Genomic DNA, 23176 nt, shown 5'->3' with positions numbered 1-23176 from the left:
GATGAAATGCAAATCCAGCTGTATTGGGAACCACTTTTCCCAAAATGATTTTTTTTGTAGGCTATTGGCGAACCTTCCCAAAAAACAGTAAAGGATCTGAGGGACAATTTACCAAAGAGCTTGGATGTTCCTTTTTTTCCTCAGTAAAAGTAATGTCAAACCACGTTGGTAGGATCATTTTTTCAGATTTAAAATGGTAGATACACAATAAACAACACCATTTTTCTAACACCTTTTTTTTTTGGCAAACTATTGGTGAACTATCCCAAGGAAAAGCGATAGATCTGGTGGAAAATTTACTACCACAATGGCACATTTCCCCGATTCCCATTGCTCTGAATCTGGAGAAATTTATTTCACCATATCCCAATAAACTGCATATGTGGTTCTTAGACATTTAAGAGAAATACAACCCTAAAAAACTGTTAAACCAACATTAAAAACTTCATTTTATGAAATATTTTCACAGCACTCGAATGAATTGCGTACGAAGTAAAAAATAAACAAAGCCTACTCTCTGTATCTCTTAGGAGAGCTTTTCTGGAGTTGCTTCACAACAAATTTTTTCACCTCATCGAAACTATAAACATTATAATTTCATAAGGCAAAGAGAACGACGGAAGCCAATCGAGCGAACATTCTAAGTAAATATAGGAAAATCATGGTTCAAGTACTGTGATTAATAAAGCTTTTTTGGCTGTTAAGTAACATTAACTTAAGTTATTTTTCATAATTTTCACTATTTCTTAACCTAAATATCATAATATATTTTTCAAAAACGATTTTGAAATCAATTAACAAAATAAGCATTTAATTTACGAATCTAAAATTTACCAAAAAAAAAATCTAGCATTTACCGAATAAAAAGCCAAGTGTTTTATAAAGCAGTAAATAGAAAATGAACTCCAAAATGAGAAACGCTCTGAAAAAAAAACTTACAAACGTATGATTTTGCTAAAGCCGAAGGTGTTTATCTTGCCTCGTGTGGCCATCATGGGAAACTAAGGTCATGAGTTAAATTAATGTAAAACCGGGCATATCAAAAAATTATTATGTAATGACAATGCTTCACCTTACTTTCTCTCCGCTTATCTTCAACATGTAATTATTTCCAAATCCTATGTCTGTTACGATTTCAAATCTCAAAAAGTCTCTATTAAAAGAGCATAACATTCACCAACAAGCATACTTGCGGGAATCATAGAAGAGTTTAGAGTTATGCAGAATTTTGTTGATAATTTTTTTCCTATAAAATTTTTGCTTCAAAAAGGCAAACATAAAGCATAGTAAAAAAATGAGTTCTAAAAGTTTCAATTTTTAAAAACATTTATTTTCGACTTTTGTAAACTCGAAACATTTTGAAGTATCTTCAATATACAGAACGTTAATCAACAAACCAAAAAAATATTTCCAGCTTAATTTATCTGAACCTGAAGATTATGTGGAAGTTTGTTATCTCGACAAAAAATAATTTCATCATTAAACTCTGTGAAAAATAATTTTTTTTTTTCAATTTCATAGAACGCAATCTTGAAAATTTAATCAGATCTTATTTAATAATAGTGGTTTTCACCTGATTGTGTTTTTTTGGGTAATTTTTAATTGAATTTCCGAATTTTACATGTGCATTAATTGATAACAGGTTTATATCCGAAAAAAAATTAATTCCAAAGACACAATTAGATTACCCAACTTTAAAATGGAACATTATCTGGAAAACTTTAAATTCAACTTTTGTATTGTCTGAAGACAGAAAAAGCCATTTTGTTTTATGTAATGATTTGATTCATAATAGAGAAAAACTTAACGTTTACAATATCGGAAGACTCGCAAATCGCAATCAAAACGATAATAATTACCACAGAATGTCAAAGTGTAATTAAGCTAGAAAAGTTACAGATTGGGTAAAAAATTTGATAAAAAAAAAGTTAAAAATGAACCTATTAGACCTTGAAGACCTATTCTGGCATTGGATATTGATGATAATATTAAAAATGAAAAATCAGCAATGTTTATGACGATTCTTTGGATGTCCCATGGCAAAAAACATTACCCAAACCCAAACGCGGATTTGTTCATGTTAAAGAAAGAAATCAGAAAAATAAGATGCGAGATAGAAAGCGATATGAAAAATATTTTGGTCAAAAGGTTCACGTCTTTATTGTAGCATAGTTCTGATGTAAAATAGATTATTATAAACGCAATAAAACAAAAAAGAATAAAATTTGAATAAATCTGAATTCTGCTCTTCGAACCTGAACAAAAATTTAGAATTGCTAATTCTCAAATCGATTTCTGAATCAAAATTCCAAACAAAAATTCTCAATAGTTATGAACCAATAAGGTCATTTTAAAACCGAATTCTCAACCAGAAAATTATTGTTTAATTAATGAATATATGATTTTCTAAGTATACTTTTCAATTATTTATTCGTAAATAATATTGTGAATCTGAATGAAAATTCCGATTAAATCCCTGAATCCCTTCCAATTCTACATAAGAATTAAGTGTAAAAATTTCGAATCCAAATCTGTAAAACGATTTACAATTTTTATCATTTCCTTTCAATATTCCGGTATGCAAACATGAAAAATGAACTAAAAGTTTGAAAAGCAAAACAGCACATTACAACAACTTACAACCGTTTTCTCTCAATGTCTACTAAAACACTCAATAAAAAGGTAAAACTAAAAGGCAATTATTGTCCATGGATATCTCTAGACCTTTGGACACTGATTAGAATCAAAAATAACCATTTGAAACGTTGTAAACGACATCCCGATAATGTCCAACTCAAAGAAATGTTGAATCATATAAACAAAAAGTTAAACTTTAAAAAACAAGAATGCAAAAAACAATATTACGAGCGATTGTTAAACAACACTCCACATTCCAAGCTTTGGAGAAACATAAATACACTCCTTGGTAAAAATAAAATCACCGCTCCAATAAATCTTTCTGATGAAGAAGGCTTAACAACAAACAATTCTGAGATTTGTGAAAAATTTAACAAACATTTTTCTACGATTGGGAAAAAACTAGCTAATGAAATCCCATCTGATCCCGGCAGTGATCCTTTGTCGCATATTAATAGTGTACAAAATACAATATTTTTACGTCCAGCTAGTGTCAACGAGGTTCGACTAGTAATTCTATCTCTTAAAAATAAAAAGAGTCGTGGACCTGATGGATTTCCTGTAGATGCGTTAAAAAATAACAACGAAATTTTCTCTGGTATACTCATGCAATATTTTAATCACATGTTAGAGACAGGAGTTTATCCGGATTGTCTTAAAGTTGCAAAAGTTATTCCCATTTTTAAGGCAGGTGATCCACATGACGTAAATAACTACCGTCCAATTTCAACCTTAAGTGTTTTTAGTAAAGTTTTTGAAAAACTTCTAATGAATAGAATTGAAAATTTTTTAAATCAGGAAAATATACTGTACAAATTGCAGTACGGTTTCAGACCTGGATCGAGTACGCTAATTGCTATCACAGAGTTAGTTGATTCTATTATTTCAAAAATTGATTCAAAGAATATCGTTGGTGCTTTGTTCTTGGATCTTAAAAAAGCCTTTGACACACTAAACCACGACATATTATTGTCCAAATTGAATAAATACGGAATAAGAGGTGCTGCTAACAACATCCTTCGCAGTTATTTATCGGAAAGGAAACAATTCGTAGCGATCGAAAATACTAGAAGCGATTTGAGAAACATTGATATTGGTGTACCCCAAGGAAGCAACATTGGTCCGTTACTTTTTCTTTTGTATGTAAACGATCTTTGTAATTTACCACTGAAAGGCACAGCTCGATTATTTGCTGATGATACAGCTATTTTTTATTCAGCTGCATCAACGAATGTTATAACTCAACAAATTGAAAATGATTTGAAGTTACTATCAAAATATTTTAAATGCAACTTGCTTTCTCTAAACTATACAAAAACCAAATATATGTTGTTTCGTTCTTCACATAAAAAAATACTGTCAAATAATGACCCAATTATGGATGGAATTGTTATTGAGAGAGTTCATTACTTCAAGTACCTAGGAATTTTCTTGGATGAAACACTTTCCTGGAGTTGTCACACAGAGAACCTAGTAAAAAAAATTTCTCCTCTTTGCGGTGTTTTGTGGAAATTAAGAAACTTAGTACCCCAACATGTTCTTTTAAAGTTTTACTATGCATTTATTCAGTCTCATCTAAACTATCTTATTTTGATATGGGGAAGAGCCTCCTTGTCACATCTTCAAAAACTTCAGACCCTACAGAATAGATGTTTGAAAAACATCTTCAGACTACCCCTGCTTTTTCCTACCCAACAGCTATACTCTCTGGGAACGCACAACATTCTTCCAATAACCGAACTCTGTAATTTGCAAACCGTTATATATGTTCATGATAATATACACTCGAGTAGCAATAACCAAAACCTTAATTTTACTACGGGATTAAGAACCCACAATACCCGTCAAAATAATTACTTGCAACGATGCCGATCCATGACATCTTTAGGGCAAAAAAGAATTTCTTTTATAGGACCTACAATATACAACGCTTTACCTACTGAAATAAAGACCATCAACAACCGTTCCATGTTTAAAGTCAAAGTAGTACAGTTATTAAAAGAAAAATTGAATCGTTAAAAAAGTCGATCAACAACCAGTTTTTTTAAATCAAATTTTGTTTGTTTTTGTAGCATCGTAGTTTTCTTTTGTCGTACTTTTAACTATTAATAAGTAAACTTAAGTAAATGTAGCATAATATTTGATTAGTTAACATTATTAAAAAAAAAAAGAAATGGATCTCTTTAAAGGAAATTTTCTTCCATTGAGATCCTTATCGTAATATTGTTTAATTATAGCATACATTTCCTCGCAGTAAATAATAAACTTTTGTGTTCTCAGCATGATTAAAATTTTGTTCGCGTTGAAATTTCTTTGTTTTTGCTGCCAGACGTGCTGAGAACAGTAGCGTCCATTACCAGGGGGCTCAATTGAGCCTCTTGGTGTGGGGGAGTGTGGTGGGCCGCTACAAAAATATTAAAAAAAAAAAAAAAAAAAAAAAAAAAAAAAAAAAAAAAAAGATACGAATCTGGATTTTATCACAATGATGAACCGAACTGGAAATCAAGAATAATAAACTGAATACAGATTCAAGAATCCGTTCACATGCAGCAATTTTTTTTTCAAATTTGGAACCCGAACATCAAAAATGATTTAATCAAAAATTTTCAGTACTTTTTCGGACAGGGCAAATCCGCGCTATTGTGTCCTAAAAGCTTGCAAAATCATGGCATTTGATATCAAACGTTACAAATCATAATCTGAATAATTTCCAGGGAAATTTTGAGAATTCTTTAATTAAAATGAAGTAGAAAAATCTTGAAAAATTGTCTTTTTTATCGAAACAAATCAGCAAGTTTATTTGAGAAAAGTTTGCTCAAAAGATGCATTGGACGCAAAAAACATAATTGTGATTACGCAATTTAAATTTTCTTTCATTTTGCAAAAAAAATGTGAAAATATTCGGGTTAAATCCGGGCAATTTGGCACCCTAAATGAGTCTTTTGTTATTATTGAAATTCTTATTATTTGAATAAAATTCAATATTCGGGACTAAGGACTAAATACACCCAAAATTGAGGATCCAACTTCTTTTATGAATAACTTTTGATAGCGTTCTTCATAAACAGTCTGTAAATATCTATCAAGAAGTGAGCCAATACTGTAGTAGAATTGTGGACCTGGGGTAAAATTTCAAGGTTTTGGTCTTAGTTCTTTGTCGAGATTGTTACTCTTGATTCATTTTAGTCATCATCAAAAATTGATTAAAAAAAATTGAAATTTTGAATTAAGAGAAGAACAGTTTGCTTGACATTGTTGGACCATCATGGGGGGAGGCGGGGGTGGACCCCAAAACTCCTGCCGTTCCTACGGTCATGTGTCAGAGGATATCAGCCTTGATAATGATATATTTTCGAATGGTATGGGTATAGTCACTACCGGTCAGATTGCCCGGTTTTAACTGGACTTGCCCATATATTTTCATTGTAATAGTCCGACCCGATTGCCTCGAGAAAGCTCCGATTTCACCCGGATTTTTTTTAACTTTATTTGCTATATCAGACAAAATACTCAAATTGAGTTTATAATTTTTTTATTTATGCGTCCAAAAACGAAATTTTGTGAGAAACTTTTAAAAAATTATATCAAGACCGGTTTTTTAAAATAATGAATTAAAATCTTCTGATGAGATGGTATAAAAAAAAATGTTTGAAGTGATTATCTTTTAGGTTTTTATGAGTTATCCTTCCCAGACAACCAGAAGTCGTATTTTATTTTACAGATTATATCGTATAGAATGTTATTTAAACTCATATTCTGTGTCAAATTCAAATGCAATGCATGATTTTATTACGACAACCCGTATATCTGCACCTACAATGGGCCACGTGCCAAAGATTTTGGCACGAAAAATCGAAAAAGTCTACATTTTCTTTCCTTACGACAAACAAAATATGTTTTTATATTTTTCATGGACGGTTTTGTTTGATTAGTTATCAAGACATTTTAGTGGTTTGTGCCAACGTAAGAACTTTTAACTACACAAATAACACACGACGTATTACAGGACACGACACTTAACGTTCTTACTAACTGAAAAAAAAGGAACTAAAATTACCTTTTTGTCGACCGGTTTCGGGCTCAATGTTGCCCATCTACAGGACGATGTCCGACTGATTCCGCAGAAGAAAAACACTAACACAGCATCATACTATCACGTAGTATTTGTCGAAGAGGGGTTGGTTTTTATACATTTTTGTTTGCCAAGTTGAAAAGCGGCGAAATGATAGGCGCGTCATCCTCGTTCATTAAAGGCCTCTCTGAAGTCGTGATGTACATCGATTCCCAGGCATTTAAATGTGACGCTTTTCGAACACATTTTTTGAATTTCACCTTTTCCCAATCTATGGAATGGTTGAATTCTGATGCATGGGCGGCTACACTGGATTCGTTGGATCTGTTGTTTTCTACGGCGTTTTTATGCTCCTTTATCCGTGTTTTAAATTTGCGCCTTGTTTGGCCAATATAGACCGCCGGGCAGGCCTCGCAAGGTATCTCGTAGATACCAGATCTTTCCTCCGGAGGCACTTTATCCTTTAGTGAAACCAAACAATCTTTTAGGGTGTTGGAACTTTTGTAAGCCACTTTCAAACCGTGGTTGGAGAGGATCTTCCGAATGCCATTGGTCAGTGGTGGGTGGAACGGCAAACTGACCCTTTGGGATTCTTCCTTTTCTGGTTTGAAAGTGGTGGCATTACTTCGGAACCTTTTTCTTTCGTGTTTGCGTAGGATTTTATACACGAATTTTTCGTCATAACCGTTCAGATTGGCCGCCATTCCTGACGTCCCCATTCCTGACGCCTTACGCAGCCTTCGGAGACATTTGGAAAAACGCAGAGCACCACCAAATTGTACAGAAGCGTACGTGACCATAGCTGAGGTATGTATGAACCAAAACTATTTCATATTCCGGGGGAGATTCTTCAAGCAAACCTTTGGCCTCAGTATGGGAAGCAAACTTTCCCCTTTGCTCGCTGAGCTGTTCATGAGCGATTTTGAAGGCGATCTCGAAAAAAGGGAAAAACTTTTCCCCCGAGTTTGGTGGCGCTACGTCGACGATATCTTCGCCACAGTTAAAGAACGATATCTCCCACAAACTCTTGAGCTCTTGAATAGCCAACACAGCTCGATCAAATTCACCGTCGAAAAAGAAGTGGATGGAAAACTCCCTTTTCTCGACCTGCTCATCTCCAGAAAAGATGATAGCACGGTGAAATTTGGAATCTACCGAAAACCGACATCAACCGATCGCTACATCACGGTAGATTCAAATCATTTTGGTGCACAAAAACAAGCTGCGTTTCATTCAATGGCACACCGTTTGTTCAACATACCGATGGAAAACAGTGAGTTTGAAAGCGAAAAAGAAAGGATTTTATTGGCGGCCAATCTGAACGGTTATGACGAAAAATTCGTGTATAAAATCCTACGCAAACACGAAAGAAAAAGGTTCCGAAGTAATGCCACCACTTTCAAACCAGAAAAGGAAGAATCCCAAAGGGTCAGTTTGCCGTTCCACCCACCACTGACCAATGGCATTCGGAAGATCCTCTCCAACCACGGTTTGAAAGTGGCTTACAAAAGTTCCAACACCCTAAAAGATTGTTTGGTTTCACTAAAGGATAAAGTGCCTCCGGAGGAAAGATCTGGTACACTCCCGGCCAAAAGTTTGGGGTCACCCCTGAAAAAACATACAAATTTGGTTCGTCCATAACTTTGTCATTTTTTAACGGATTTAGGATATTTTTAGCTTATTCGAAAGGTAATGAGTTATACTTACTTCGTAGGTATTTTGTTGATAATTTGTATGCATTTTTTCTTACCTAAAAATCATCTGAAGTTGCAACATTTTTCAAAATTTACACCTAATTTTTATACCCAATTTTCTCATAGCTGAGTGGACCAAATTTTTAAACTAAAGTAGCATTAGAGCCCTAATTCAATACCCTTTGAAACACATTTGTCAATTTTTTTTCCTAAAATTTAAAGTAAATTAATAATTGATTAAATAGTTACTTAAGTCATCGGCCAAAAGTTTGGGGTCACCTTACAGTATGGTGTATCGGCCAAAAGTTTGGGGTCAGCAGATTATTTTATGTCTTCATTCAAATCACTGCAATATGAAAAAAAAAATAATTCGGCCTAACTGGAACTTCAAATAAAAACGGCAACACTGGACACATCCTTTGTTTACCTCTTAAGGCAGAAACACAATACAGCGTCAGTCGTCGCGTCACGTCAGCGGTCAACGCTGTAGATAAGTACTAAAACGCGGACGCGACGCACCCGACGATTTTTGCATCACAATTCAGCGTCAAGAGACATCTTAGATGACTCTTGACGCTTAATTGTGATGCAAAAATCGTCGGGTGCGTCGCGTCCGCGTTTTAGTACTTATCGACAGCGTTGACCGCTGACGTGACGCGACGACCGACGCTGTATTGTGTTTCTGCCTTTACCCGCACGACGCGTTTTTTGGTTCTTTTATCTTTCTGTTTCCGGGATTGTGAAATTCAAATCTGTAGGAAAATTCAAATCTTTTTCTGCAGCTGGAGTTGGTGATTTGGTGAAAATTGACGGGATTATGAGGAAGGAAGAATACTTGACCATATTGAAAGAAAATGCGGTACCCTCTGGATTGCGACTGATCGGAAAGAACTTCACATTTCAGCAGGATAATGACCCCAAACATACATCTAAACTTTGCAAGGGATTCGTTCAAGAGAAGGCGAAGGAGCGTGTGCTGAAGAACATGGAATGGCCGCCGCAATCGCCGGACCTTAACCCGATAGAGCTACTATGGGAAGAATTGGACCGCATGATTCGCGAGCAGTGTCCGACATCACAGCGCAACTTGTGGGAGATATTGCAGACATCCTGGAATTCGATAAGCCAAGAAACTCTCGGCAAGCTAATTGGCTGTCATAAAAGCTAAGGGAGGATTTTTTGATGAAAAACTGCCCTAAATACAAGTTTTTAACATATCCCCAATAATGGAAAGCGTTTTATTACTTACATAAATGACATTGATATGAATTCTTTTTTTTTTTTTGTTAACATTACTTTATGAAATAAATTGAAGAAGAGTAATGAATTATGCTACTTTTAATTGTTCATGGTCTCAGAATAACATAATCGCCTCTATTCTAGTTTTCAATCGAACCGTTCGACTCATACAAAAAAAAACTTTTTTTTGTATGAGTCGAACGGTTCGATCGAAAACTAGAATAGAGGTGAATATTCGATATTGATGAAAACTCCGCATATCATCTCTCCTATTACATTCTTATTATTCTACTTCCCACGCCCTTCTTGCCTGAGACTGAGCTGAGTGAACATTGGATAGTCATACAGTTGTTATCCTTTATTTTCCATACCATTCAATCGTATATTTCGTGACAAACATAAAGATACGCTTATGCTCCAATCGAAAGACAATCCAACCCGAAAAAAAAACCATTAGATTGCGAAACCTTAACCTTTAGCTTGGAAAACCGTGCTTGTACCAACTGACTCTCCCCCCTGTCGCATTATTTGTATGGACTTCCAAAATTTTTGTATGGCTTGTCATACATTTCAACCCCCCTCCCCCCCTCCCCCTTCCCCCTTAACGCGGGACATAATTAATGGATAACCCCTAACATAAAAAATTAAAATTGTGGGAAGTATTGCAGTGATTTGAATGAAAATATAGGAAAAATCCACTGACCCCAAACTTTTGGCCGATACACCATACTGTAAGGTGACCCCAAACTTTTGGCCGATGACTAAAGTAACTATTTAATTAATTATAAATTTGCTTTAAATTTTATGCAAAATCTGACAAATATGTTTCAAAGGGTATAGAATAGGTGTTCTAATGCTACTTCAGTTTAAAAATTTGACCCACTCAGCTATGAGAAAATTGGGTATAAAGATTAGGTGGAAATTTCGAAAAATTTTGCAACTTTAGATGATTTTTAGGTAGGAAAAAAATCATACAAATTTTTAACAAAATACCTACGATGTAAGTATAGCTCATTGCCTTTCGAATAAGCTAAAAATATCCAAAATCCGTTAAAAAATGACAAAGTTATGGACGAACCAAATTTACATGTTTTTTCAGGGGTGACCCCAAACTTTTGGCCGGGAGTGTATCTACGAGATACCTTGCGAGGCCTGCCCGGCGGTCTATATTGGCCAAACAAGGCGCAAATTTAAAACACGGATAAAGGAGCATAAAAACGCCGTAGAAAACAACAGATCCAACGAATCCAGTGTAGCCGCCCATGCATCAGAATTCAACCATTCCATAGATTGGGAAAAGGTGAAATTCAAAAAATGTGTTCGAAAAGCGTCACATTTAAATGCCTGGGAATCGATGTACATCACGACTTCAGAGAGGCCTTTAATGAACGAGGATGACGCGCCTATCATTTCGCCGCTTTTCAACTTGGCAAACAAAAATGTATAAAAACCAACCCCTCTTCGACAAATACTACGTGATAGTATGATGCTGTGTTAGTGTTTTTCTTCTGCGGAATCAGTCGGACATCGTCCTGTAGATGGGCAACATTGAGCCCGAAACCGGTCGACAAAAAGGTAATTTTAGTTCCTTTTTTTTCAGTTAGTAAGAACGTTAAGTGTCGTGTCCTGTAATACGTCGTGTGTTATTTGTGTAGTTATCAAGAGTACTCCATAAGTTTTATTTAAATTTCTTAAGGGATAATTTCTCTAAGGAAGCCAATTTGAATGTTGTAAAACTAGCAACCCCCAGTGGTTTTAATTGAACCAGCTCAGTCAAACGGATCGTTGAGGATGTTTCGATCAAACAAACCAGCTTCAGCGGCTCGACTCAGATAGACGCTACGAAGTTGAAAACTCCATTAGCGTGAAACCTGCATTTGGTCAGCAAATGCACATCACGCGAAATGCCCACCGCAAGGAAAAAGCTGCCCGGTGCGCTGATTTTGTTTAGCTTTGCATGAATGACCCCAGCTAGTTCAGTCAGTGCAGTGGTGAATTTCTATTGATTTCTACCCTGCTCCCTTTCCTGCAATTATTGATCACTACCTACCTTACAAAATGTCTGAAGGAATAAGTATCATCGAATGAATAGCAGGTCTCTACCCCCTTTTGGTTTGTCGTTGTTATTCAATGGAAAAACAAATGAATGGGCACATTCCCCCATCATGGGGAGAGCTCTTTTCACAGTCTTTCAATCACAGTTAATCAATCATCTTTGCGCATGGACATTGTGATTGGACGACCATCACAGGAGGTGCTCATAGACAGTCAAACTCTTTCAAATTTCTGTGGGGTTATGGGGAGCATGCAAAGTATTTGTGGTTCAGGCTAGAGAAAATAAAACAGTCCGTTAAGATCATCATCGATTCATGTTTGCACTAGGCTAAGCACCGTTTCGGTTTGCGTTGCTGGGTGGCGCGAAGAAATTGAACAACAAAAAAAAACAACCCTTACGCTAACGTCGATGCGCGCGAAAGAAATCCATGCTGACTGGCTGCCTGCCATTACGATTATCAACGGGCGATAATTGCACTAACGAGGGACCATGGCGTGGCGACGCAACCGAATTGCTTATTTGAATACAATCCTATTGGTTAAGGCAATAAAAAAAATCCACAGTCAGCTGGAGAGAACAGATCGATGAAATGTACCAGCAGAAAAATAAAAAAACAAACAAACAGAAGCCAACACAGAATAAACATAAACAGGTGAAACGGTTTGATGGCTTTGGCGCGTATTGATCCACGCGATGATATCGCACTCACAGCGTAGCACCATCGACGTCGTCTTCATTGCTGTGAAAGAAATAAAACGTAAGGCTGCGGAGAAATTGGTTGAGTTGTTACGCCACACTTGTAAGCTGATGCGCGCGTGTGCGCAAGCGCGATCAATCGCGATGCATCGAGGCTTGATGCGTGTCGTCGTCGTCGTCGCAACCACATAGAAATTCCACTGAAGACTTGCCAGGAGAGAGTCGCCATCATTACGAGTTGATAACCCTACTTACTCTACTCCACTCAACTCGCCTGGGCTGTTATTGTTGTAGGCTGGGTTATGGCTGTAGGAAATGGCATTCGAGGATGCCAGTTCCGGTATGTTTTTTTTTCGCTCCGGTCCTATCGTTCGATCCAAACCAACCTACAGGTTTCTGGTCTTCGATCGAAAACCAATCGAAATGTGTTCGTTCATTCAAGAGAAGGTAGGTATATGGCGCTACCCGCGATGATTGCTAATGAGCTTGGAGGCTCTATGGTCATTTTTTCTCATTCCAATCGGATCGTCACCGATTGTCGTCGTTGTCGCGGGTGTTGTGCAATGACTGGCTGAATGTGACAAGAAGGTACGATTACTCTGGGGATGGTTTTTTATGACCCCACGGCCCCCGATGAGTCCGATTATTGGATGTTTCCTGGTCATTTTTCGTTGTCAAATTTGAATTTCTTCGATCGTTGTTCGATCAAGTGAACATCCTCTTTGGTTGTAACATTATTAGGGTCTTTACTTTCAACGGATCACCTCAAGCAAACGAAACCTGGTTTAGAGTATGGTGATGATTTTTAAATTTTTTATTTGGAAATGCTCAATTTTTTTTTTTGTTGATGCACACTGGTCTTGAACGTGCAAGAACACCCGATTTTTTAACACTCATTTTAAAAAAAAAATCTTTGCTTAACCCCTGTGTGCGTTGCTACACACTTAAAAAAGAAGAACTAAATTCAAAGCGTGAAGAAACTCTTGTTTAATAAATATCTACAACTGTAATTTTTCCTCATATAAAGTGATACCAAAAAGTAAAGGGTGGTCAAGAGAAAACGCGTGTAAAGGCAGAAACACAATACAGCGTCGGTCGTCGCGTCACGTCAGCGGTCAATGCTGTCGATAAGTACTAAAACGCGGACGCGACGCACCCGACGATTTTTGCATCACAATTCAGCGTCATGAAACATCTTAGATGTCTCATGACGCTGAATTGTGATGCAAAAATCGTCGGGTGCGTCGCGTCCGCGTTTTAGTACTTATCGACAGCGTTGATCGCTGACGTGACGCGACGACCGACGCTGTATTGTGTTTCTGCCTTAAATCGGTGAAATCGTTTATTTAAAAAATCAAATTAAATTTCTTTTTCAAGTTTAATTAGTAGGGGAGAGTGGGGTATCGTGGGCCATGGGGAAACGTGGGCCACTTTTAATATCTCAGATGTGTGTTGAGACAAAAATCTCAAACCAACTGTCATCGTCGTCGCTTTGCGTGATCATGTATTCCTATATGTTGTTGACTGGAATACGCATTATATGCTTCTTTTATTTATCAAGCTAAAAAAAGTTAGAAAAATTTACTTACATAATTAAAAAAAACACCTGCTAACTGCATCGATGGGGAACCTAAAGTGCATAACAAAAATATGCTCATACGCTTATGATCTTAGTTTTGTCATGATCTTTCACGTGAAAAAGGAAATTTTGATGAAACATCAATAAGTCACACAAACGCAACCAATTTGCAAATCTTAGCTTGTGGGGAATCGTGGGCCACACATGTTAAATCACCTATATTTTTATGTTTTTATACACATTCAGAACTTTAAATACGTTTTACCTATCTGCAAAGTTTTCTTATGCCAAATGAAGAGTTATGAAAAATATTTTGTCCATCCTATATAAAAAAATTTGCCAAAATGTTCACGAGCACAGCTCCCTTTTTTATTTCATCATCTGAAATTTAAAAAAATACCTTATGATACCTTGAAAATGTAGAAAACCATACTATTTTTTATTTTCATTTTATCTTTTATAATAAAGAAGTTATGGAACAACGAAAAAAAGTGGCCCATGATTCCCCACTCTTCCATATAAAATTCAGGAAAAATATTCAGTTAGGCTTCCGCTTTTCCAAACCCCCCCGGCAATACGGGTTACTTACGCTTAACCCCCGCCATCAGATTTTGTACAGCCGCCTTGTCCACCTTCTTCGCCGCAGAAAGCCAGTTTGCCTTGAACTGCTGCTCGTGCTTAGCAGTTTTTTTTTGGTCTTCTTTAGGTTCCGCTTCACAATAGCCCAGTATTTCTCAATTGGGCGGAGCTCTGGCCTGTTGGGAGGCTTCTTGTCTTCGGGAACCACCTGCACGTTGTTGGCGGCGTACCACTCCAGGGCCTTTTTACCGTAATGGCATGATGCCAAATCCGGCCAAAACAGTACGGAACAACCGTGTTTCTTCAGGAAAGGCAGCAGACGTTTATTCAAACACTCTTTCACGTAAATTTCTTGGTTGACAGTCCTGGAAGCTTTTCAAGCCACAGGTACAGGTGGCTTGCCAAACCAGATATAACTTCGCGAACTTTGACAGTTTCATGTGCTTGAAAATATCTGCTAGCTTTCTCCTTCCTTTTGCCGTTTAAAACTCCTGTCCAGGAAGCTGCTTGTAGTCGGCTTTGACGTAGGTTTCGTCGTCCATTACCACGCAGTCAAACTTCGTCAGCATCGTCGTGTACAGCCGTGGAATCGCGCTTTGGCCATCGTATTTTGTTTATCATCGCGATTTGGAGTCACTACCTTCTTGTAAGTCGATAGTCCGGCTCGTTTTTTGGCTCGATGCACGGTTGTAGACGATACACCCAGCTTATTTGCGGCATCTCGGAGAGAGAGGTTAGGGTTTCTCTTGAAACTACCGGCAACTCTCTTTGCCGTCTCAATGGCTTCCGGTTTTCGATTTTCCCCCGATCCAGACTTCCTGGCTGTCAACAAACGTTCCCCAAACACTTTTATTACATTTGTAACGGTTGATTTGGCAACTTTTAGCGATTTTGCCAGCTTTGCGTGCGAGTAGCTCGGATTTTCGCGATACGCGAGCAAAATTTTGATACGCTGCTTTTCTTCCTTGGACGGCATTTTGACAACTGAAGAGTGAATTCCAAAATCAAAATAGGAGCAACATTGTGCACACACACACCTTCAAAATGAGGGGTGTTCAGGTTTTTTAAATGCAAAATTGAAAGAAATACGTCAAGTTGATATTGACCAAATTTTGACCGTCTCACCCTTTATAGCTTTAGTTTGATAAATTTTACAGTTAAATGACAACCCAAGCATCCAGAATTCCATTTAAAAGGTTTCAGGTAAGCTTAATCAGCTCTCATTTGTGTCTGAAGAGAATGCTACTCAGCCCAAAATTTAAGTTCTTGAAGCTTCTTTCAAGTTCGTTTAGGTGGCAAAGTTTCTAAGAGAATGTCAAAAAACTTCTACGTGCCGAAGAAAAATCTGGTTGACAGATTGCTCTGACATCCTGATGACAGGTTACTAAGTTTTCGGTCTAACATGGTCTATCTCACTGATTTTTATCGTAATGTTTGATTACAAAAACTGCTAACGTCTAGAGAATTGAACCGCTGCACACAGGGGAAAACGATGTAAAAAGGTGATCAAAATTCTTTACGCCAAAACGGAGCGTTTTAGACCCATAGTGTCTTCGGGACATTTAACCTACATTTAAAGCACTTTAAAATAAGCTTTTGAAAAAATGAAATTCTAGCAGTGAGATAGAAAATTTTTTTTTTTGTAATTTTATTTTAGAGCAATTATGTATTTGGCAAATTTTTAGATTGTAAAAAATCTAGCAACTTTGTTAAAAACGTCAACTTCGTAGAAGCTAACTCAAAAAAGTTAGAAGGGTTCAAAATAAAAAAATATTTTTATTCAAAATTTTCAGTTTTTTAACTATATCTTTTCAGGCCGAGCTTATTCAAGCAGAGTATGTTTGAAAGAGTTTTGAGTCACCCAAAATCAAACAGTTTTGTGGAACACACTTAATAAAAATATTCAGACTGATACGAGTTAGATTGGAAAAACTAAGAAAAAATAGCTGTTTTCAAACATCTGTATCTTTCTAGTTCGGATTAGTTCGGTTCATTTTTTGGTTGCATCAAAATTAAGGAGGTTTTATCGTTATAAAAACATGTAGTTTACAACGTTAAGTTTTTTATTTTGTAGCCTTATACATGATTTAAGTTAGCTATTTTTAAGGAATCAGAATAAGATACACTGATAATACCGATCAAAATGTGGCATCGTTGATCACCACCAGCCAGTCGAGTTGTATCGTGGGACAGTAAGGACAAGAAGTGATTCAGGCCCAATACAAATATTCTCGCGATGCCCCATTGGGGCAGACCTGCATAAATAGTATAAAAAATGAAAATAGAGATAAGCGTTTCAAGACGCCTTTTTTATTTCCATTTGGATCCCAAATTTCATTCATCGCCCACCCTTCTCATACGTGAAATATATTTCCATCACGTGAATATGAATGGTATTTACATTCACATTATCGGAATGTTTCTGTCATGACATGACCCATGACTGATCATATTTTCTTTGGTATAGTGATCCAAAATAAATTTCGCCGTCAACGTGAATGAATGAAAATTTTCATGCCTGGTCCTGATATAAAACTCATCCTTGATTTTTTGCAGAATTTTTAAGTAACGTTTACATGAGTAAATTTGAACTTTTAGGTTTGTATGGAAAAATTTAATATTTTGTACTGAAAAATCAAAATCATTTTTGTTTCTTCTGTGGAACCGAACCAGCTGATCATTTTTGTGCCAGTTTATTAAATTTCTAAAGGAATATTTTCCACTGAACAACTTTGTTTAAAACCGTACCTTCTTATCTTATTAGGCAAAAAAGTTATTAGCTGGTTAACAGTAGCATGACTTTTCGCATTGATAAACAATAAATGCAATTGACATCACTGCAGGGTGCCTGTCGAGGTATTAAATGAAAAGTGGTTATGCAATAATTGCAGCAGTGGTGTCAATTGAGTTTATATTTTTTTAAACGAACACACACATATAGGATCTCAGTGAAACTTCATGTTTCTTTGAAGGGATCTAATTTACTTAACTCTAAGACGTACATCTTTCACGGATAAGATGGCTAGCATCTTACAAATGCTAAAACCACCGACCCACAGAAAGTGTACTATGTATGCCTTGACCAGGATTCGATCTCATGATCTCTGGCTAAGAAGCTTTGAACGCTATCCTCCAGGCCACGGTCGGCGGCATCGTTTATCAATGCCAAAAGATATTCCCCTGTTAACCTGCTGATAACTTTTTTGCCTAATAAGATACGAAGTTACGGTCTTCAACAAAGTTGTTCAGTGGAAAATTTTCTTTAGGAAAATTACAAATTGAGCTCGAGCTTGAGCTTGCTATCAAATACGGTCCACCTATGGCCCCTCCCGGCCAATGACATAATGGTTGCACTCCGTGATTGGTTCGAAATAATCAGCATTGCACAATGAACCAAATGAAAGGTTGCTGGGAACACAGTCTCACTGTAAAGTTTTGAGAATTTCAGACTTTAATATGAACCAATAACGACGCCGACGACGCCAAGTCCGTGTAGTCGATAGAGGAAGGGAAGTGCAGCACATGTGATGATTTGTTTTGCGGAGACCGGCTGTACGCCATTCCTCCACAAATCTCACGCTGACTTTGTGGGGGGTAAAGGAAATGTGGCATGGATATCACCTTGGTAAGTGATGTGACCAAAGAAAAACCTTTGCTTCTGAGCTCCTGAATGTTTCTCAGTGAAACTCCTATCGTGTTCTATGATGTGAAACATAAGTTTTAAATTAAAATGCCTTTCAACTAGCAATAAACGCGCAATGGAAACCCGATTTCAATTATTTTTATCTTACAAAGAAATGAGTGAACGAGTCTATCGATTCAGTAGCACGATACAAATAAATGGTTATCAATTAAATGGTGTTATACCAAATCCATTTATCGCAACGAGAAACTTTCTAAAGTGAGTTCTTATGATTTCAAATAGGTTAGTGTCTATTTTCAATGTTTTAATGTATGTTGCTATTAAAAGAATCAATAAAAACGACACGTATGATTTGTAAAATTATTGTAAAGAAAGGTGTTGTTAAAAAAATGGTTTTATAAAGAAAGTAATTGGATAACTCCATTTGATACCTGCCGTTGGAAGGATTCATAAAATCGGTACCGAAAGATGCACTTCAAAATGCAAAAATATGCCACAGAAGATACGATTATAAATATAACTTCTAACAGGGATTTTCTATGAGTTTAACATACCGTAACTAATATTGAAATCGAAAAATAATATTAATAGGGTAATATACCTAGTTTTCGACAGTTTTTGGTGCTCTTTATAACAATTGCTTTCTATGAATTTTCTACCTATACATTTCAAAACCATTTTGAAGTTTTTCATCAATACAGACATTTTTAAATGTGTTGACATCATTTTTTCCACAATATTTTCGCTAACGTTTTATCTATAACTCATTTAGAAAACCGTATGAATGATTTAGTTTTCGACAGTCAGTTTTAGTTTTCGACATTTAAAGAGCTAGTTTTCGACAAACAGATCAAAAATAGTTTTCTTCATTATAAAAACTGCATAATGATATAAATTAGAGAAATATGTAAGGGAAAAGGATAAAATATCATAAGTATGTACTGTTTTGGAATAAATAAGTTATCCGAGTACGAATGACTCATCTTTAAACAAAAAAAACTAACAGCATTCAATGGAACATATGTTTATTCAAGAAAAATTAAGATAAAACCAAAAAACATGAGAAAATAATAACTAAACCTGGTAAAGAAGTAAGATTATGAATTAATCACTGATTTGATATTCGTTAATTCTTGCTTTTATCTTGGCGTCTACCTTTTGGAAATATTTTGATGATTTTTTTTTTCATTTTGTTTTTTTCTCTTTTCTATTCGTTCTTTCTTTTTTGTTTCTAATTCTGTCTTTCTCGCTTCTCTGGCCTGTTTTCTGTTTTCTTCTTTTTGAGAAAACTCTTCAAGAAATTCATCGGATGTCAGAACGTGAAACCGCTTTGATTTGTATTCCCTCTTAGATCCAGTCGGTTCTATTTTGGGAACAGATAGAAATTCCATCAACATCGGCTTCGGTACATCGGGGGTATTCGCAACGTTTGAAGAATGTGAAATAGATTCTCTTGGATCGTTATTTTCTTCTACAATTTCTTCGCGCAATGATTGTAGTTCCTGCTCACTGAAGTTGTTAACGTTGTCGTTTCCGGTGGATTCTGATTCAATGGTCTCTATAGAGTCAGGATATGTTTGTCTGAGAATTTGAAAAATTTCGAAAAGTTTTCCCTCGTCGTGATTTTCGAAGTAGACAAATTCTTGCTGAAACTTTTTAATTTTTTCACCCCCGATGGCTTCTGCGCAACGTTTTAGAGCTTCGCGAAGTTCACTGGTCTCTAAAGCAGATTCTGGTTCAGTAGATGATTCCATCTTATCCAAAAAAGATTCCTCTGGTTGTCCTCTTAAACATTTCGAAAAATCAATATTCTCTACATTCCAGGGGTACAAGCCTGATACTCTGAAACCATTTTGCAAGGTTTGAATGGTCATATATTTTCGTAGACAAGTTTGAAACACGCCAGCAAAATTTTGTTTCGTGACCGCAAATTTTGGATTTTTAAGACGATAATCTCGAACAATTTTTGGCCACCCAACTTTTAACGGACGAAAGGCAGCAACATCCGCCGGTTGCATAATATGAGTTGCATTAGGGTAAAGCGCAACCAATATGATCCCCATATCCCTGCACATTTCTGAGGTTTTTAAATTGATGTGGCTACTGTGGCCATCAATTATGAACATGACTGGTTTTTTTGTTCCTTGTTTTTCTAAAAACGGATTGAAGACGTTTCCGATATAATCCCTGAAAACATCTGAAGTCATCCATCCATTTTTCGACTTGGCGATTCCCCAAGTAGATGGTACCAACTGTGTCACTTGTTTAGGGATGTTTTGGTAGGGATACACTATCGTTGGGGGCACGATGCTTCCATTCGCAGCAAACGAAAACATGACAGTCAGATTTACTTTGGTTGGCGCATTTTCAACATCGTAAACGTTACGACTGCCACGTTTCGCAAGCACTGCGCTAGCTTTCGGGTTGAATTGAAAGCTAGTTTCGTCTCCGTTGTAGATTCGAGAAGGGTCATTCAGTATATCACACCAACCATTTTTTTCCAAATAATGTTCAATCTTATTGAACCAACCACGTAAGTCATCTGGAGATACTTTGGAACTCGACTTAGACACGAGTTCAGGTGTCCGGACGGTGACTTTAGGATGCCTCTGCATGAACAGCTTCAGCCATGTTTTACCTAAAATAATGTTTGAACCACTCATATCCAAACAATTAAGTTTAATGTGGTTTAATTACCTGGACGATTATTCTGAAATTTATTTTCTCGGGGAGATGCATCCAAAATCAACTTCACTGTGTCGAGCAGCATGTCTTTGGTCACAGGAAACCCAACCTCCTGCATTTGGAATACCCAGTTTTCAAGGTCTTTCTCCTCTTTCGGTGTTAGAACAGGAGATGGCCCGGACTTCGGTGGACCTTCAATGCTTGTTTTTTGCATTCGAAACCTTAAGGTGTTTCTTGGGACCCCGTAAAAATCCGCTGCCGCTGATAGGGTCATATGCCTCGTGCTCACATCCAAAAGAGCGAGCTGGACGTCTTCCTCTGAGTAGGTTTTCCGATAGTTTTCCGGACGCTGAAAGACACTTTTCTGTTAAATGATACATATGAAAATAAAGATTTGAAACTCACCATTTTGGATGAAATTTGGAAAAACTTAACGAACGATCTGCACTCCAACTGATAAAATGGATTTTAACATGTCAAACTATGTAAACATTCACTTTTGTATTCAGTAACAAAGTTGGCGAAAACTAGATTTTGAGCTCATTTTCAGCTTCAATTTTCGACAGCCCAGTATTTTAATTTTAACTTTAATTTCGTTGCCTCTATTGAACTAAATTGTAAGAAAACATTCGAAATCAACATCTTTTTTGTATAACCGACTCATACTTATAACCAAGATTGTTGAAAAAGACCTTATTTAACATATTTTGTAAAAAACGCTTTGTGGTCAAACACGTTGTAATGAGCATGTTTACAAGTATGGTAATTTAAAACTTGATTTAAATGGCTTAGATCGTTATTTTTCTTTTCTTTTCTATTTGTAGAGGAAAATGATTAAAAAAAACTTAAACATAAAAAAAATTGAACGCCTAGTAAATAAGACTTTTTTTTATTGACAGAATTTTAAAAAATTGTCGAAAACTAGCTACTGTCAAAAACTAGGGTTTCTACCCTACATCAATCAATAAAAAAAATGGTTTAGTGGCCTATGGTGCAATATTTTGGATTTAACTACTGTTGAATTGAACTTGGTTGAATTGAATTAGCTGAAACCAAAGTATAAAAGGTTCAAATTTAGATCTTTTTTGTAGCGCTTTAATAATTGGAAACCAACGATTACAAACAAATGTAGATAGAAAGTACGAGATAGAGTATATTTTGGAAAATTATTGAAGATAAATACTTAGCTTGGGATTTTGCTAGTTATTAACTGCGGCCTTTTCCAGGCAATGAATGGCATAACGGTCGAACTCCGTGATTGGTTCCTTAAATCCGAAGGGCCCTTTTTTCTCCCTTATAGGTAGCTCTACTATGGGCGATGGAAGCGAAAAGTTATTCTTCCTCAAGTTAAGAAAAATCCTTTAGAACTGTCAAAAGTTGTGTGAAATTATAGCTACATTCCACTTCCACTAATGCAAAACCATCACCAAAATTCATCAGCGCTTCCATCGCCTATTGGTTTGTACTGTCTTTAACAGGGGTCTTCCGTCCCGATAAAAAGGATTAATCTTTCCTCGATTACTATCAAAACTCAGGTTCTCCGTCAGCCTCTGGGAAACAGCAAAGATGACCAATTAACTCGGAAAACGGTATCCGGAAACACAGCCAAATGATTTCCTGAGGATGGCCGGTCCACTCAACTTAAAATCTTTATTTTTCCACTTTTTCACATTTGGAAAATTTGCTGCCAGAAAAAATACATCCCACATCTTAAGGCAAAGCCTACCGAGTCAAATTACAAATTGGCACAAAAACCATCAGCTGGCTCGGTTCCACAGAACAAACAAAAATGATTCTGATTTTTCAGTACAAAATATTCAATTTTCCCATACAAACCAAAAAATTCAAATTTACTCATGTAAACGCTACTTACAAAATCTGCAAAAAATCATTGATGAGCTTCGGACCAAGGCGAAGCTTTTTAGACCCCAGGGTTTGAGCAATTCAAAAATGACCCCAAATCGACTCAGTCTATCATCATAAATCTCATTTCCATATGCTGGATTATGATTGTTTTGGGATACGCGTTTTTCAACATTTAAATTACATCCATACAAACATTTATACTAAAAATTGCATTGTAGAATTGTAGATTTTTTTAGTATTTTTACCCCTAAGTGTACACAGCGCAATGAAACGGCTTCATTGGCAGAATAAAAAACCAAAATTTAGTGCGAACAAAAGCTAAAACTACGGCAATTGGGGGAATCACAAATTTATCAATAATCACTCATTTTCCTACTTTTTGATAAGATTTTGCAATGAAATCCAAACTTTTTTTTCCATTTTTCCCTTT

At 36.3% G+C, this 23176-nt stretch overlaps 2 protein-coding genes across 3 annotated transcripts in view; one reads left to right on the top strand and one right to left on the bottom strand.

Annotated features, from left to right (window-relative positions):
* LOC129751492 (uncharacterized) overlaps positions 1 to 23176 on the top strand; it is a 656753-nt gene that overhangs the window by 136868 nt on the left and 496709 nt on the right. The gene's annotated exons all lie outside the window — the stretch shown is intronic.
* Positions 6823 to 7428, bottom strand: LOC129752072 (uncharacterized). The gene has a single exon (XM_055747866.1). It carries the CDS (start codon positions 7426 to 7428, stop codon positions 6823 to 6825), a length of 606 nt encoding a protein of 201 aa, XP_055603841.1.

This window comes from Uranotaenia lowii, chromosome 3 (genome assembly GCF_029784155.1).
Source record: "Uranotaenia lowii strain MFRU-FL chromosome 3, ASM2978415v1, whole genome shotgun sequence".
Taxonomy (NCBI): Eukaryota; Metazoa; Arthropoda; class Insecta; order Diptera; family Culicidae; genus Uranotaenia; species Uranotaenia lowii.
The sequence above is the reverse complement of the archived record's forward strand: the minus strand, read 5'-3'. Positions and strand labels throughout refer to the sequence as shown.